Source organism: Narcine bancroftii, chromosome 14 (genome assembly GCF_036971445.1).
Source record: "Narcine bancroftii isolate sNarBan1 chromosome 14, sNarBan1.hap1, whole genome shotgun sequence".
NCBI classification, from domain to species: domain Eukaryota; kingdom Metazoa; phylum Chordata; class Chondrichthyes; order Torpediniformes; family Narcinidae; genus Narcine; species Narcine bancroftii.
In genome coordinates, this window is record NC_091482.1 from 12,458,735 (window position 1) to 12,478,122 (window position 19,388).

The 19,388-nt window shown below is 43.7% G+C and overlaps 1 protein-coding gene across 1 annotated transcript; it reads right to left on the reverse strand.

Moving 5' to 3' along the window:
• Positions 1-1,992: 1,992 nt before the first annotated feature.
• Positions 1,993-17,445, reverse strand: LOC138749315 (trafficking regulator of GLUT4 1). The gene is made up of 5 exons (XM_069910532.1): positions 17,343-17,445; positions 13,016-13,452; positions 5,457-5,615; positions 2,566-2,689; positions 1,993-1,997 (listed from the first exon to the last, which is right to left on the reverse strand). The coding sequence occupies exons 2-5, from the start codon at positions 13,415-13,417 to the stop codon at positions 1,993-1,995; spliced, it is 690 nt and encodes a 229-aa protein (XP_069766633.1). The 5' UTR covers positions 13,418-13,452; positions 17,343-17,445.
• Between the last annotated feature and the right edge of the window lie 1,943 nt (positions 17,446-19,388).

Consider the following 19,388-nt stretch of genomic DNA (forward strand, 5'->3'; position numbering starts at 1 on the left):
TACTTTGAACTTTGCTATTGTTTCATTGTCTGTGCTTAAATGTTGGGGAGTAATACTGGCTTCATTGCAATCTCAACCATAAATTCTGGCCTTTTATCTTTTGATTTATTGTCAAATTAGTGAACACTAAACTGGAGAATATAAATGTTAAATTTAGATATACAGCATGGTAGCAGGCTCTTCTCGGTCCACAAGCCCGTGCCTCCCAATTACACCTGATTGATCTACAACCCCCCTGGTACATGTTGAAGGGTGGGAGGAAACTGGAACCTGGGGGGGAGGGTTGAACCCCACGCAGACACAGGGGAACTGTACAAACTCCTTGCATACAACCCCGGGATTCGAACCCCGCCCCTGATAACTGGTGCTGTAATTGTAACCGTGCTGCCCTCAGGATTTTTAACCTGAAGGTTGGCAGAGTTGATGCTGCCTGAGGAAACTATTTCTCAATTATGTACATCTACCCCCAGACTTTGTGGGAAAATTGATTCTTATAGATAAACTAAATCTAAAAATGTGAGTACACTGGAAATGTCATTGAGAAAGGTTTTGTACAGTGAATGAATGAGTGGCAGAGAAACTTCGTTCCAGAGACCAGTTTTGAAAACTCTTCAATACACCACAGGAACAACATCCTAGTCGTATTTACACTTCGCTGAAATGCCTGGCTGTTTTCATGATGGAGTTTGCTGATAATAAATTATCTGCCATATTTTCTTCAAGGATACCTTTACTGCATTATTTGTGAAAGGCCTTTGGAACCTCCTGAGCTTCCAGAAGATGCCACATAAATGCCATTTTTTTTCCTGCTTTGATGTTGTCACCCATGCTAATGAATTTGTTGTTCCCACTTCACAGTCCCCACAGATCAGGCAAACCAGTAAGTGCAAGGTACAATCAACAAATGACAGATGAGACAAAGCCACAAGTCAAAGCTCAGTAAAATTGCCAAAGCTCAACCATTTTCACCAACTGGCAAAACTTGCCCCTACTCCTTCTCCGCCACCTCCATCCTGGGCCCATGGACAGACATTCCAGGTGAGGCAGAGCTTGACACGTGCATCGCCCAACCTAATCTACTGCTTTTGGTGCACTCTCCAGTGGTGAAACCAAATGCAGACTGGTTGACCATTTTGCTGAACAGCTTCACTCTTATTTGTTGGCCAAAACCTGGGCTTCCAGTAGCCAACCATTCCAACAGTGACATCTGTCCTCAGCCTCCTCTATTGTCAGGGTGAGTCTAAATGTAAAGTTGAGGAACCAGGCATCCTATTCCTCCTGGGCAACCTTCAACCGAATGGCATGAATATTTTTCTAATTTTAGGTTAACCCCCCCCCCCAAAAAAAAATCTCTCCCATCTGTCCCGCTTTACCTATTCTATCTTGGCTCTGATAGTCCGCATCTAGAACATTGAACTGACCATTTCTGCCTGCTCTGCTCCTCCAATTGTTTGCTCAACCATTTTAATTCTTTTGTGGAGCGAGGTGGGGTTTAGGTTTTCTGACGATAGTTAGGCCTGCACAGTGCTTTTGCCATCCTCAAATGCTCTGGTGCTTTTAGTTCTGTTTCAATGGCTCATCTTCCTCAATGACCTGTTGAACCAGTGATGTGTAATCATGAAATCCACATCCTGCAGTGCCATTGATGGTGAGGTTTGGTTCCAGGGATACCTTAGCAATGTCATTGGAAGAAAGTGCCCTGTTGGATACTTCTTGATTTACGTTCACAATTGCATATCCAGGTTAATGAGCAGTAAATGTCTACATTTTATTCATCCATGCTTGTTGGTGGTGGTCTGGCATGGCCAGCATTCATTGCCCATCACCAAGTGCACCCAGGAGGTCGTAGATTCAGGCAGCAGAGAAACAGAGCACACAAACTCCACAGAGACAGCATCAGAGGCCAGGACTGAACTTGGGCAATTGGAGTGAGCACCTTGGGTCAACACCGACAAGGCCACACCTACAAAAAGCCCTGCTGTGTAGAATGCCTTATCCTAAAACAGGTAAGATAGTCCAACATTTTAACCATTGATGATTAGGTCATGATTATTCCCTCTAAGCTGGGCGCTTGTCCACGCTTGCGCACATTTTGCAACCAGTGCATCAAGAAAATGAATGTGCACACAAAAGGGCAGTTAGCTAAAATTAAAATCTTAACACACCAATTCAGTTTTATTAGCCATGAGAGAGAGGCTGGACCAAAGATTTCTTGAAACCATTTGAAGTCTACATTTGCACAAGCATTCAGTGCGCACATACTTTTGTCACGGGGGGGGGGGGGGGGGAGACATTTGCACAACAGATTTTTTTTTTGCGCACACTGACAACTAAGAAGGAGCATTGGTGACCGTACTAACAGCAACTGGAGTTACCCAAAATGCTAGTTCAAATAAGAATAGATTTCCTCTCACTAAAAATATCAGTGCTTTTAACCAGTCTAGTTGCCTCACTCTCATTTAGTAATGTTACCTTCTAATTCCACACTTACTTATTTGAAATTCCGTTGTTGCCTTGGGATATGAACTCTTGTCTCCAGTCAAAATGATTTAGAATTACTAATACCAGTAACATAGTCACAGGTATCAGACTCCAGCCCTGATGGTCCTTCCCAGTTTAAGTAATATGTCTGAAATAACTTTGAGCTTGCAGTGGGCTTAAAAGGTGGCCAAGGAATCTCCCACAGGACCTAGGCATTGAAGAGAGGGGTGAGGAGAGGGGACCACCAAGATGATGGGATTAGTGGATGGCTGGAGTGTGTGATGTCCCCACCTCATTGTAGGAACATCTGTGAAGTACCTTCATCCAAGAGCTGTTCTGTAGGGTGAAGTTGTGCAGAAGGTGAGGGAAAGTGGAAATACTGTAGCTGGCACATTTCATTTGGTTTAGTGCACAGTGCCAACATGGGTAGTGGTGCTGAGAGTTAACGAGGGCCAAACATGGTCATGTTATCAGACATTGCTCATTGAAAACAGTAGTCAGAGACTTCACCAAAAGTCATGGGGCTTAACAAAACAATGAAGCTGGGAGTAAGGAAACGTGACAACAAAAGTTTGCTTGGTTTCTCGTGATGTTATCTGGATGAAACGAGATGCAGTATGAAATTTTATTCAAGCAGCTTAGGGGGACATAGAAACTAACAAGAACATTGAAGCATGGCTCCCCAATATTCCATCTAATACACTTGTGTAATCTACAATTACAGTAAAACCCCTGGTATCTGGCACCTTAGGGGATTGGTAGATGCCGGATAAGTGAATTTTCCAGTTGCTTGAGATTGGTGAACTAACAATGAGGTGAGCCAATTTTAAACCTGTTTTTTCAAAACATTTCCTTTTTTTGCTGGTTGCTTGAATTTCAGATAACAGGGGTTTTACTGTACATAGACATTTTGATCAAATTGAACCTTTTGATCATGGTTAAATAGCTGTGGTATTCAGAATTTGAGGGTTTGATTGGTCTTCACAATTAGAGCCTTTAGTTTTATTCTTGGGCAAGGCTATGTTATCTGGTTTGCCTTGTCCCCAGCACACCCAAATACTTATAGGGATTATGGTTGCAGAGGGACTGTGTATGGTTCTGACCATCAACAATGAATCAAAGGCGATAATCTGTTCAGCTCGGGAGGATGTGTAACCTAAAGATGACTATGCATACGATTCCATTTTGCAGCAATGTTTCTTGTCAACAATAGATCTTTGGTTGTTGTTAAGAAAGGAGTGGATGTTGATCTCAGTCAAAGGCCTTTTTCTGTCAGAAGCAGGTTGAGTTGTTTCATTTGCGCCCATTCACTAAGTGACTGGTGTCCCTGATTTGAACCTTCTAAGTAGTGGAATGGCACTGAAGGTATGCCAATTGCTCAGAATACCCAGCTTCCGCCCTGTCTCAGTAGATGGCGTTGATATAGTGGTCAAATTAATAGTCACCTCAAGGTCATGGGTACTGCAAGGGGTGTTGGTGATACTGAGCTTTCTTCTGTTGGAGATGGTTCTTATCTGATGGAAATACTGGTCCATTTCCCAGACCCATGTACTGAAAAGCATAAAACTGCAGATCTGGAAAATTTAAAAACTAGAAAGAGCTGGAGATGCTCACGGGTCAGACAGCACTGCCTGAGTGTCGCACTCAACCAATCCAATCTGCCCTGCTGAGTCTATCCAGCATCCCAGTTTGACAAGGGAATCTGGTCTGAAACAACATTGTGTAAATTCGTTTGCTTTCTATTGACAATGCATGACCTGCTTAGGTTCTCCAGCACTTTTGTACATTGCATAATCCTGCTTTTTCTTCCAATTTGTACATTTTTCATTCCTGCTTTTGGAGAAGTGGTGAGCTAAAACACAGCACTGCTGCATTTAATTAAAAAATGTTATTTAAGGTTGTACTGTTCAATCCTCAGGCGCAGAATTTTAACAAGCTTCTGACATGCTGGATAATTACTTTCCAGAGCTGGAAACCTTGGAAGTAGCTTCTATATTTTATCACAGAAGTATTTGCCGTAAAAAGCCTAATTTTTTTTGTAATGGTGCATCTCTGCTTTACTGGTATGACTGACGGAAAAAAAATAAATTTTAACTAGAGTTACAGGGAAAGGTCGTGCAGACTAGGGCTTTTTTCTCTGGAGCGTAGAAGATTGAGAGGGGACTTGATAGAGGTGTTTAAGATTTTAAAAGGGACAGACAGAGTAAATGTGGATAGGCTTATTCAATTAAGAAAGGGGAGATTCAAACTAGAGGACATGGTTTAAGATTGAAGGGGGAAAATTATAAGGGGAACATGAGGGGAAATTTCTTTACGCAGAGGGTGGTGGGGATGTGGAATGAGCTTCCGGCAGACGTGGTCGAGGCGGGATCATTGGTTACATTTAAGGAAAGACTGGATTGTTACATGGATTGGAGGGGACTAGAGGGGTATGGACTGGGTGCTGGTCAGTGGGACTAGGAGGGTGGGGATTTGCTACGGCATGGACTAGTAGGGCCGAACTGGCCTGTTCTGTGCTGTAAGTGGTTATATGGTTATAGAAGTAGAGCTGCAAGAGAGCACAGCAATATACTAATGAATGTGGCTCCATTTCAATCTGGAAGACGTCCACTTAGCTTCACTCAAGCAAATGGAACTTCTATTCAATGAACCTGGTCAGTGTGTACCTACCGTCTTTAAACGTCGTGACCAAAACAGACAAAAGTTCTGACTTTTTTAAACTCAGAATTAATATTCTGTTGTTGACTTTAACAAATTCAATGCACCATTGTACAGATTATAAAGACAATCTAAGTTGTGGAATGTGTATAGTTGTAAACTAACACAATTAATTGTTTAATTTAAAAAAAAAGAGAAATTGCCTTTTAACAAAAAGGCTCAACGATGGTGAGTTTTGACTCCACAAAGGTATGAGATGGATTTGAGCAACTTCCTTTATATTAAATAACAGACCGTACAAATAAACAGCGCCTCACATGTGCTACTTCCTGATCACCTTTACCTGCGTAGTTGATCACACAGTAAGTGATTATGATAAGTGTCCCCAGGACTATTGCAATGATACTCAGTAATCTGGCAAGGTGTCCCAATCTCCTGGCTCCATCCGTATCGCCTTGTTGTAAACTGTTTCTGGACTGTTGGCGCATAAATAAAAACAGGTATTAGGTGTTTTTTTTTTAAAAGAAATAAAAACTGAGTTCTTAAAAAGTGTAGCCGTTTTGCTAGGTAGCTAAATGCATTAAAGCTTTTATTTAAAAAAAAAATTGACGCAGAATTGAAAATGAAAGGAAATTCAAAATGAATTGGAAGAGGGGGGGAAGAAACTTCAAACAGGGATCCTTACTTTCACCCAAATATCATCATTATATAAAGATTAAAAAATGATTAGAAAGGAACTTTTATTATAATATTTTCCAAACTAATTGTAGACTGTTAGGTAATTTATTTCTGAGAACCCCGTTGATACAAGCAATAGAACTGCCTCATGGATACGTCCAGTTGGAGATCAAGTTCTCCAGACTATTACAAATTTATCTCTGTACTGAAGATGTCCTTTTTCTTTTAAAAGAAGGATTTTAATTTAAACAATTTAAAATTCTGACAAGACTGGCCTTGTGATCTAGACTCTCATTTCTCGTGTCTACAGTTAGCAGAGGTACTGAGCTGGAACGCCTATGTTGCAGCTCTCAGCCGACTGTCTGAACGATTTATGTGGCACTTCTCCGCTGGAATGAACATGTGCACACAAAAAAGTTATTTTCATTTTTCTAATGAATTTCCATGAGATTCTCAGGCAGACGTTCAATAAGTTCATTAATAATGTCTTATAAATTTGAACCACGCATGTCGATGAGGCCATTAAATGAGGATTGATACAGAATATTTCTTAGAAAAGCCAAGACTATTCTTCCAAAATTACTGCCTTTGAGATGTAGGAAGCTCAACAAGCCAAATGTGCACTGTCCATTCATCCACTGAGTTACAGCAGCCCAGATCATTTGGTTGAGGGTCTTGGATTGTAAAAGGATCTTCAATCAAATGAGTTTATCCATTGCCAAATTATGGTCTAATAGGTTTAATGGCATAAATTGATACCTAACAGCAAAATTGATGATCTCAACCAAGTCACTGGTATATTTGATAAGGGTAGCATAAATATCATGATGTTGTGGAGTATTTTGGGGGCATTAAAAAAAATCCTTTCTCTAATCCATATTGACCGTGTTTCAGAACAAAAAAGTGTAAATTGACCTACTGAAAATGTTCACCCTGTTTAAAGTTGTTTCACTAATTGCGCATCCGATTTCTTATCTCAGACATGCTGACAAGTTCAACAGCAACAATAAATGACTTTCTGCAAAAAGAATCAAAGGAGTCGATGGGTATGTGGTAGAGAAAATGGGTTGCAGGATGATGGAAATGAGAAGGGAGTGAGACTGGTGGTACTGTTCCATGGGAACTGGTGGGATTTAATTTTAACGGTACTGCACGGCAGAAGGCCTTTCTAGCCCATGGAACCATGCCCTCCATTAACCTACTAACCCTGTACATTTTGGAGGGTGGGAGGAAACCAGAACACCCAGAGAAAATCCATGCGGGTCATGGGGAGAATCTACAAACTCTTTATAGACCAATTCAAACCCCGATCGCTGCCACTGGGTTAGTGCTGTGTGAATTGCTATAGATGGTCCCTCTAAATTGTCAATGCAACAACTTGGGCTTTATATTTCAATAGGATCAAATTGGCTGAGAGTGAATGTGTTTTTTCAGCCAAAATTCATGAGGCTGTAGGCAATATCGCCACAAGTTAAACGCGGTAAATAAAAGTCAACCTTGGATTATGTGGATCGGCCCAACATTGTGGGCCGAAGGTCCTGCACTATGCTATTTGTGTCATACGGGAATGTTTCACCTCCCTGAATTCTCAAATGCAAATGGGATTTGTTGCATTCAGGCAGCCTGAATCCTTGCAGAAGGAAAAGTGTTAACAAGAGATCTGTGTGCTATATATTTGTAGGGCTTGAAGTAAATTGTAGATGGCAGTCACAGAACTGGGGATTGCCACTGGCCTCGGAGCGATAGGTTTGGCTACGGCAGAGTATCTTCCATTAGTGGTTAGATCTGGACTGAATGATTCAACCAGTTAGTAAAGTAAATCAATATGCATTCATTACTGTAATATCACTTCATGATTTTCTATTTCCTTAAATTATTACAGCTTGGACAAGAACTACAAATCTGCATTAACAGTTCCAGCCGAGCGAGTGTACTTAATGGTAGCTGTAGTTTAAGCAGTGGTCACTCGATTAGATTACAGGTGGACTCGAAGGTTTTCTATCTGGATGAAAAAAAAATCATGGACGCACTTGGAAAGTCTTTCACCACTTCAAAATGAGAACTGCAGTCAGCAAATAGCATTGAACAACGGTGAGGAATTTCAAATAGAAAACCATGAAGTGATATTACAGTAATGAATGCATATTGATTTACTTTACTAACTGGTTGAATCATTCAGTCCAGATCTAACCACTAATGGAAGATGCTCTGCCGTAGCCAAACCTATCGCTCCGAGGCCAGTGGCAATCCCCAGTTCTGTGACTGCCATCTACAATTTACTTCAAGCCCTACAAATATATAGCACACAGATCTCTTGTTAACACTTTTCCTTCTGCAAGGATTCAGGCTGCCTGAATGCAACAAATCCCATTTGCATTTGAGAATTCAGGGAGGTGAAACATTCCCGTATGACACAAATAGCATAGTGCAGGACCTTCGGCCCACAATGTTGGGCCGATCCACATAATCCAAGGTTGACTTTTATTTACCGCGTTTAACTTGTGGCGATATTGCCTACAGCCTCATGAATTTTGGCTGAAAAAACACATTCACTCTCAGCCAATTTGATCCTATTGAAATTATAAAGCCCAAGTTGTTGCATTGACAATTTAGAGGGACCATCTATAGCAATTCACACAGCACTAACCCAGTGGCAGCGATCGGGGTTTGAATTGGTCTATAAGGAGTTTGTAGGTTTTCCCTGGGTGTTCTGGTTTCCTCCTACCCTCCAAAAATGCAGTGTTGTTTTACACACTGCATCAGAGCCCAGCGTGACTCTTCACCAGGCAATCCCTGGTGGGCTAAATATCCCCAAATAAAAGCAGGAGCACTTCTTATTGCTTACAATTCACATCAATAGAATATTGGAAGATGTAATGAAATAAAAGTCAAAGATTTGAAGGGCATGTTTCACATTGCAAGTTTTTAAAGAGTGCTTGTCGTTGCCTCTCCCTTTCAATGAAAGGATGATGGAAGAAATCTGAAATTAGAGGAGAAAATGCTGCAAACTGATCAGGTCAGGCAGCATCTGTGAATAGAGAAACAGAATTGAAATCTGAGGAGGATGAAGGGCCTTTGACTAGGGTGGCCAGATGTCCAGTTTTAGGCTGGACAGTCCGGATTTTGAGAACTCTGTCCGGCGCCACCTTGAGCCGGACATTAATTTGACTCCATTTTGGGAGAATGTAGGCCTTGAGTCCCAAATGGAGGAAAATTTAAGGGGCAGAGATGCGGCATCCTGGGGGCTGTAGGCTGGGAGCAGTCATGTTTCTTGAGTGATGGATTGGAGTATCTGGTCCACTGGGGTCACTTCCGTCGGAGGGAGGGGGAATTGTGATGGCGGCTCATGGAGGTTCATGGCAGGTAAGGCACCTGCATGCGGACCCCCCCCCCTCCCAGAGTCTTCTGCTGCTGCATGCCCTCCAATTTGGAAATGGCCACCCAACCTTTGACTGGGCATGTTAACCCAGCATCTCTCTGACCCTGCAGTTTTCTGCATTTTTTTTTGCTTCTGCCTCAAGGCATTTAATTGCTTGATGTAGCTTCACAAATAATAACCAGGGTTTAATGGTTTATATTCTTACAGCAAAAGGGCCCATGGCAGTCATCTATTGGGCCATAATAAACTTGCAATGTAGAACTGAAGAGAGGTCATGGCATAGCAATCAGAATCCAGAAACTCTGCCTAATTTCTCTCCCAGTTGAGCAATAAAGACTAAATGGGCTCCAGAAACTGTCAAATCAGAAAAAGTCCTATTTTGCGAGGAAGGGCAAACGTTATCTCTACATTTCCACGTGCTAACAGCGCCTTGTCCTTGCAAACCAATAAAATCACTGCCCTGCTCATCAGAACATTCAAAGCTGTAAAACTGAAACCTATACTTTCATTAACAAGTGATGACAGAAATCTCATTGTTTCATTTTCAATTTTGCTTTTGTCCATCCTAATCGCCTAACAAATGCTCAGAAGTGTGTGAACATCTGAGCAATTGATTTCATCTGTGGCTGGTTCCCCCTAACTGTTCAGTTTACAAACAGGAGATTATATTACATTTTATATGGTCTGCCTTTTTGGCAATGGTCAATCTGAACTGCGCACCTGCCAGATGATTATTCTCTTGGACCCTGAATCTGTAAACCAGTCGCACTGTGCTCTGTTTACCTACAATCCCTTTGAAATATGGTGCTGATCTATTCGAGTGTTTTGCGGATTAAATTGCAATGCCATTGTTGTAAGCAAAATTAAGAGAAAATCAGTGAAATGCTCCTCCAAGCATCACAGATTTCCAATGTTCTTTATTATTTCTTTGCTCACAGAACTGCTGAACTAGCCAAAAATTCCAAACAGATTTCAGAAGTGCATTCTGTTGCCTGATTTATGACAAAATATGGCAAAACCTATTTTTCACTGTTATGGGGGAGGCAAATGATTACTAAACTATCCTCAAACCTCCTGTCTTTTACTTACAAACTATCTAGCAACCGTTCGTCAATATTCCGGGTTCTGCCATGGGTAGTGCATTTTGTAGAAATAAGTTATCGTCTCTTGTATCAGTGTTTCAGTAGTCCAAGATCTGCAGGGAAAAGGGGAAAACTGAATTGGGAAAGTAACTATAAAATGGGTATCCTGCCTGTAGTGATTTATTGGGACCCAAGAACGCTGGCTCACCCTGGAATAATTGCAACCGGGGACAGGGGAACCTTTTTAAAAAGCCAGAGGATTTTTGGAGATGGGTGTGGTTCGAACTGACAGGAATTAATTTCTGCTGTGCTCACTCCATCGAACCAATAACTTGTTTTAATAAGACTGATATTGACTGACACAAAAAAAATTCCTGTTTGTCTAGGAATGCTGATCGTCTTTGTATCCATGTCCAAGTTCTTTGCACATTTCTTAATAATTGTTGATTTCGTAACTCAACCAAGAGTTGATGAAAGACCAAGGATGATTAAAATAGCAATGGAGCCTGGTTAGTCAAAAACTAGCCAAAATTATATTCCCTGCTCCAAGTTTTAATTGTGGGATGGGTCAATGTATTTTTCAGAAGCTCGCCCATGTTCCTACATGGTGTTGCACTGAGCACATGTCCCACCCTTTCCTATCACTGCTCCACCCAGCGAGAACTAGTGTTCCATGGCTCTAACTTCTGAAATTCATTGAATCTCCAGACACCACAACTCCACCATCAGTGTGCGAACTTGCACCGAGTCCTGTTCAACCCTGTTAGCTGATCTGCAATGGGCTTCAGTTAAACTCCAGTTCAATACTAACATTCTAACTCTTGCCCTGCTCTCTCCCTGATCTCCAGTCCTGCAACCTTCCCCCAAGGCTCCATTCTGAATGTATCTTTGTTACATAACGTACACTCTTTGACCTGCGGCGTTTCTCCAGTGTTTTTTTTTAACCTTTCCCAGGTATTTTCGTTCCATGGATCCTACTTGGTCATGCCTGAGCTTAATCACTCTACAACTATCTTTTACCTGATGAGTTTCTAAGGGTTGGGTTTCCCTTACTGAACCCTTCTACCGAATCCTAAATCCTTAAAACACTTTGACCAAAGTCAATCTGCCTTAGTCCCCAACATCATGCTTGGGGAAACATTTCTTTGAATAAAGACGTTTTGGATGTTGTTGACTCCACAAGACCGAGACCGCTCTGGTGGTGCCTTGCCGATCGATTCCGTTGGGATACTGAACTTGCCCGCAGATCCAGACGTTTCGGGGCTCTTGGTTCCGCTGAGCTATTGGAGGTCTCGGCCACAACAACTGCAGGCAGGGCCACCCCAGGTTCTATTTATCGGCAGGGCACCCGCGGGGTACCGTCTGGGGAAGGGTGGACTCTGGAGGAACGGGGAACAGCCATTCTAGAGAGGGACCCTCGGCTGGACTCTTAATTCCTGCGACCCCCACGTCATCCCCAATAGATCCACTGGTTATTTGACGCAAGATTTGAGTGCAGATTAAGGAGGGAGCTGCTTTGTGCGGGAGAGGGGTTCCCAGCGTCTCCCCAGCACCAGGAACCCCAAACCCTTTGTCCCGTTGTCTTCAAGCTCAAGCTCCAACCCCACCAATCCGCAAAGCCCCAATTGGCCTGATCCTCATTGCCGGCGCCGTGACTGCAAGAGCCCACAATTGCCGCTTCGCCTTGTCGAAATTTTAGATCTGAACCCGCTGGCTCGTCTCTCCCCAGGACAGCACCGCCCGCTACACGAAAGTAAACAGAATTGTACGCTGGCAGCTCTCAGCCTGTCGAACAGCTTCTGGTGGGTGGGGGGCGGAAGAGAGAGAATTTGGCTCCAACCCTATTCAATGAGAACCAGGGTGTTTGGCTGGATCTTTAATTCCCTTTCATTTTTCGCAGGTGGTGTCTGACCTGCGGAGTGTTTCCAGCATTTACGGTTTTCATTGCGAACTTGCATCCAGTCCTATTTTCGTGTTACTTCCTGTTCAACCCTGTAAGGTGATCTACAGTGGGCTCCAGCGAAGCCCACTTCCTAACTCCGGCTTTTAAATGCTTGCCCTGCTCTCTCCCTGACTGCGGTCTGATCCAGTCCTGCAACCTTCCCCAAAGGCTCAAGCCTGAATGTATCTTTATATTTGCTATCTAACGTACACTTTGAGCTGCTGCGTTTCTCCAGCGTTGTGTGTTTTTACCTTTCCCAGGTATTTTAGTTCCCACTTCCCTTGGTCTTGCCTGAACCTAATCACTACTAAGGGTTGGGTTTCCCTTACTGCTAAATCCTTAAAACAAGTACACTGGGGAGTGTGCTCTGTCCAAATGTTGCAGACACATTGATACAGCAAATTACCTTCACGTTCAACATTTCCACTGGAAAGAAAAGAAAAACAACCGGATTTTTAAGGTGTTGGAGAAAATGCGTTTCCCAAAGTGGGCAGGTTTATTTTTATTTGCCATGTGGTCTGTCTGTCCCGAGTTCCATTCTGTGACCAAGGGTGGAGGGTTGGCAAGGATCCTCGGAAGTTTGGAACATCGAATACAAAATCTCTGGGTCATTCCGCGATGGACTTTGGGGGGAAGAAGCCCTCAGGAGAGCTGGGAGCAACGTCTCGTCTGAGGTCAACCAGACCCTCAGCGAGTTCCCCAGCTCATCGTGGACCGGGCTATGACTTGCCCGTTGAGGGGCGCGGAGCACTCGACCGGGCGAGGGGCAGGCGACACAAATGCTTGACCACTCACCATGATCGAGTAGACGAGCGCCACGATATTGATGGGCCACATGGGGCAGAAGCAGCTGAAGATGGCCAGGATGAGGTAATCCCTGGGCCGGGGCTGTTCCTGGGCACTGGTGGTACCAGTGGACGATGCCCTGCCCACGCTCACTCGAGACGGGGAGAGGGGCGTGGCGCCGACTTGGGTCACGGACTCCGAAGACATGTACTGCATGTTGTGGCCGTTGGGCTCGGCTTCCAGCTCCTTGGCGCTCGCACCGAACGACTTGGAGTTCTTGATGCCATTCTCCAGGTTCCCGTCCGAGGTGCTGAACAGCAGCTTCTCCGTCTCCGGGTGCTCCTTCGCCAACGCCGCGTCCTCCGCTCCGCCCAAGTTCTTCTGAAACTCGGCGTCCGTGTTGATGGCCATCGCTGCGCTCTCCTCCGATATGTTACACTTTCATCCTCGGGGGAGGGGAGGGGGGAAAGGAAGGAAAGAAAGTAACAAACAAAACAACAGAGAGAGGGGCGGTCAATGGATGATAGAGTCCCACCCTCCCTGGGACTGTATCCGCTCTCTGCGTAACGCTGCCACCCTCTGCGCGGACACACTGGACTCCCTCGCACTCCAACCCAAGGAGGTGGAGTGGAATATTCCATTCCTACTCGTCGGAAGCAGCAGCAAATCCCCCCCCCCCCCCCCCCCCATTCCCAGGACACCGCACAGCGGAGCCCCGTTCTCCCTCTGCGCTCGCTGAAGTGCGTGCAGTTCCAGGGCGGATTCAGCGAACAGAATGACCTGCCCGTCTCCACGGCCCCCCCTGCCACAGACTTTGCCCCCCCCCACAGCCAGGTTGTCGCCTGGCCAACCCCCACCCCCCCACCAATCGTCAGAGCCCTGGGGGGGTGGGGGGACACAAATGCATTTAAAGCGTGCGTCTTTCCTTTCGGGGTTCGTGTGTCACATCTCCTCCTCTCACTCCCCCCACGATTCCCTCTGCATAATTCATATGCGCAGAGCCGCAGAAATCCATTACAAAACATGATCGATATTGGAAGTAACTGGGGCTAATGGCCGGGATCCGCTTAAAGCAGCTCCTTTGACTCGTTTGCAACAATCGAGGGGGTTTTATCTGGAGCCTGTTCGCTGGGTGGGGGATTGATGAGTTCCGCTGCTTGGCAAGCACTTAGTTTAAACACACAGATGCAGGAGGAACCCCGGCGATCTGGCAGCGCCCACGGGAGCTAACGACATGCGCCCACCCCCCGAGCCCCTCTCCAAGGAGTTCCTCCAGCCCTTACTGTGTTTTTAACTGCAATCACAGCGTCTGCAGACTTGGGCACATCACTCGCATGAGTTTAACCCACTCCTAGTAATCCCTTACTAATCAACAGGGCACCTACGGCATTCCCATGTAAGGGATTATTTCAAGTGATATTTCTGTTTCGGGGGGGGTCCTCACAGATTTCTTCTTCAGGACAGTATACAGTCACTTCAGGTGCTGGCTTGATCCGTTTTTGTTTAGGGCGGAGGTGAATCTAAGAAATATTAAATTTAATCAAGTTGATTTTTACAACTTTTTTTTCAAACATTGCTAATTTTTTTTGGGGGGGAACCATGAGTTACTGCACTGGGTGACACCATTTATAACCCAGCTTCAATTCAGACCCCCAGAGTTTGCACGTTCTCCCTGTGATTGCATGGGTCTCTGTTTGAGTGCTCCAGTTTCTTACCACATCCAAAAGTCATGCAACATGATGGGTCAACTATCAACAGGAAATCGCCTCTAGTGAGTAAGTGAGTGGGAGCTTCAAGGGATGATAAGGTGGGGGTAATAAAATGGGAGTAGTGCAAAGGATGAATGATGGTCAGTGGAGAATCAGTGGGCCACAGGGTCTGTGGCAAATAACTCAATGAGAGCACTATTCAGCTGGTGATGCACAGACTAATTTCCATCCACCTGATGCAATGATTGTGAAAGGTCTGAAGTTGAGCCACTCTCTGGGTGGGGACGCAGAGGCAGCTAGGGAAAAGAAAATCGATGCTTAGAAAATCCACAGTATGAAACCACTCTCCCTCTGACTTAGTCGTCAGTGTCAAAGGAAACCCATCACTTCTGGAATTGATTTTGTAACTGGAATCTTCATTTAAAATTAAGAAGTTGATAAAACTGCTTCACATTAATAGAATCTCAATAGCCTTGGATGGTCAGCAAATGCCAGGGAGCTAAAGGTCCCAATTATTTATCAAGCCTGCCATTGTCAAATAAACAGAAAAGAATGTTTCTTTTGTTCTCGCCTTGCCCAGATTTTGATCATGACTTTGGCCTTTGCAGAATTTTTTTTTGTGTTCTGATTTAAAGGAAAATAATTCCGATCCTTGAAGGTTTGAGTGTTATGACATTGTGCAAACAAACCAAAGAGTCTTCAGTTTTGATCAACAATCCAATGCTCGGGCAGAGCAGAGTTTACTCTGGTTTTTGCTACCCTAACTCAGTTGGAAATATAGCTGCGCTTTGGCAGGGAGAGACTTCCTGCTTTCAGCCTTGCTCCCTCAAGTCCTCAGAGGACAATTGGACACACAAGTCACACAACCAGTTCCGCCAGCCAAGATCTGGCCACGCAACTGCAAGTGCTATCCATCCGCACTTGCTCTGTCAAAAGAATCCATTACTCTGGGATCTTCCAGGAGAAATTGGATTGTTACCAACCTTCTCTTGCCTAGTCTTCCCTTTCCCCACCTCCTTTGCAACTGACAATAAGATCACCTGTTCGGCTGGTCCTGCCATATCACATGCCACCCCATACTTGTGTTAAACCCATCATCCTTTGGATGCCCATCTCCTCTTACATGATTGCTCCTGAGAAATCCATCTTCTGATTTTCCCCGTCTGCAGAAACGTCAGACTGCTGACAATCCTGCTTCACTTCCTAGTCCTAGAATAAGCTGAAATTAATGGAGTTAAATAGGAAAGTCTGCAGATGCTGGGGTTGTAGTGCTGGAGAAACTCAACAGGTCATGCAGCATCTAGAGAAAGCAAAGGGGAACCTTTGGACCTGAGATTTATTTACATTTAAATTTTTAAATTTAGACATACAGAATGGTAACAGGCCATTTCGGCCCATGAGTCCGTGCCACCCAATTAACCTACACCCTGGGTACATTTTGAATGGGGGAGGGAACCCACGCAGGCACGGGGAGAATGTAAAAACTCCTTGCAGAGAGCGTGGGATTAGGATTGCTGCCACTGTAAAGGCATTGTGCTAACCGCTTCGCTAACCATTGTGCCTCATGGAGGGAGGGCCTAGAATAAGAGGGCACAACTTCAAGTTTGAAGGGCACCCACTTACAACAAAGTTGTAGAGGAATTTCTTTAACCAGAGAGTGGTAAATCTGTAGAATTTGTTGCCACAGATGGTTGTGGAGGCCAAGTCATTGGATGTATTTATGAGATATTGATATGTTCTTGATTAGCCAAGGCGTCAAAGGTTATGGGGAGAAAGCCGGGCAGTGGGGGTGAGTGGAAAATGGATCAGTTCATGATAGAATGGCAGGGGTAATCTATTCTGCCCCTTTGTTGTATGGTCTTACAGATGCACCGTGACCTGCTGAGTTTCTCCACCACTTTTGTGTATTGAACTGATATTGTGAATGTTTCCCTTTCTCAAGCACAATCTCTCTTCCCCCTTAAAACCAACTCCCCTTCCACAAAATACCATGGCCTTCACTATCATAAAAGATGCATCTCCACATAACCATCCCCTGCAAACCATCGGGCAGTCCACACATATATTTTGCATGGTTGAATCACTCTAATCCTGGCTCAGCCATAGCAACAAAATAAGTCATCAATTTGATGTCAATTTTATTTATCTGGTTTTAGCTAGAATGGCCCAAGGAATTACTTCTAGTCCTGACACAACAGAGACTCCCAGAACATAGACTCCCAGAACATAGAATGCAGAACACGACAGAACTGGAACAGGTATGATCAATATTCCTCTCCCTGATCTCATCAGCCTTCTTCTTTGTGAGTATAGATCCAAAGTTCTCATTAAGAGTCTCCCCACTTCCTCTGGCTCCGTGCAATATTCCTTCTTTGCTCTCGAGATGACCTGTCCTTTCCATAACTACCTTCTTGCTACAAAAATGCAAACAAAATGCCTTAGGATTCTCCTTAATTCTACTTGCCAAAGACATTTGATGGCCCCTCTTAATTTCTTTTTTTGTTTCCTGGTTTATTTACATTCCTTGATCACAACTTCATAAACCTTGCATGTGCTTCCCTTATTGATTGGAGGTCAATCCACAAGGACCATAAGAGTGGCAGAGAGGATCTCTGGAGTCTACCTACCTTCCCCACCCTCCATTGATGAGATCTACCAGGATAGTTGTCTGAAGAGGGCGTGCAAAATTATTGAGGACCCCTTCCGATCCAAACACAGCATCTCTCAGCTGCTCCTGTCAGGAAAGAGATACAGGAGGATCAGAGCCAGCACCACCAGGCTGAGGAACAGCTTCTTCCCACTGGCAGTGAGAATGTGAATGACCAAAGGAACTGCTCACACTAACCATCTGTGACTCTCGTATTTATGAAACTATTTATTTGTTTATATGGATGCTTGTCTTGCCATATGCATTGTCTGCCTGTTGTGTGCCTGCGTGTTTTGTACTGAGGACCAGAGAACACTGTTTTGCTGGGTTGTACAGTCAGATGACAATAAACCTGACTTGACATTTACAATCTCTCTCATCATCCAGGGTTCCAGAACCTTGCTATCCTTTCTCAGCTTCATGCTTTTAAGTCCCACATGACATTCCTTTCACACTGTGTAATCAGTTTCAAATTGAAATCTTTCTTAAACCCCGGAGACCAGGCTTTGAGGAACACTATGTGTCCATCACACTTTGCTCCATAATCGAAAGCTGTTCCTTTCACAGATCACCATTGGGGCTTTGCAATGGGCCACTTCTACTTCTTCAACACTACTGTGAGATTCCTCTCTGCCCATCACGCTAACCAATCTTTAAGCTGCCCTGCAGCAGACTTCAACGGGGATTTTATTTGAAGGTAATTGGAGTCAGGTGACTCAGGCAGATGAATTCGTAAAGCTCCGATCCGCAGGAAGCTTACTGGACAATGGAGATCAAGTGATTCAGGGAATTTGTGGCATTAATTCACTTCAACTCAGCAGTCTGGGGAGATGGTACTATTGCGAGGAGCTCCGTGCAGTCATGGATAGGAAATTTAAAACTAACTAGTTTTTTTCTTCCCTACATCCCCTTCAAATGCTTGGCATTCATTATTTTATGATACTGCATATTTTCTAATGTAAATGGGGTGACCTTACTAGCTGCTATTGTGCACACACTTTCTACAGGCTGGAAGATGCTTTTAAAGGTCTCTGTTATCTTCATCAGTTCTAGAAATCCTATGCTAATATGGACGCAATGAAATTGCCATCTTTTAATGTTCTGCCAAAAGGTAATTAAGATAGAATTATTGGAAAATAGATGAACTCTGCTCAAGACTGCTCTTCTCTTCCTATTGGAAAATTTGATTGATTTTTTTAGAAGGCTACAATGTTTAATTATGTTTGTTTTTTTTATATAAAATTGGCAGATGTGGTAAATTCATAAACAGTTATTTATGACCTTTGTCATTTTCCTGCATTCTAATTTGTGAGATTAATTTAGTCAGATATATTTAAAAAAAAAAAATCTGAAGAAAATTGAGGTAAGCTTTACGAAGTGAGGGGAGGAATGTTTAGATGTGACATTAGGGGTATTTTTTTTTAAACGAAGTTGTGGGTGTCTGGAATACATTGCCAGGGGTGGTGGTGGAGGTTTAGAATAGGAGCATTTAAGAGACTCTTAAACAGACACATTGATGAAAGAAAAATAGAGGCTTATGACGTTGGAAGGATTTTCTTTTTTTTTTAAATATGTATTTATGGGTTGTGAGCCAAAAGGCCTATACTGTGTTATAGTGTTTTGTGAGGCTATGAATCGAAGGGATATTCCCATTCAAAGTAATTGTGGAGAAAACATCAGTTAACAATAAGTAGAATGAACATTACATAAAGAAATTAAGATCTTTATTTTTGGCGTGGCATATGTCCTTTCAATAGTATGCATTACTCAACTGAGTTCTATCCAGGAAATCAAAATCTCACAGTATAACAGGGTTTAATCTACTAACACATCAAGGAATCAAATTTATTCTATATGCTTTCAGAGTGAACTCCATGGCTGTTTCTCAAGAGACATGCCAAGAGTTCTTTTGTGATTCCCTGAAGTGTGGGTACATTTCCTGAGATGTTTCAGTCATTATGTTGTGAGCTGTGGTGAAACGAGACTGCTTTCCTAAGTTGATTGTTTTGCACTAGGATTCCCTTCT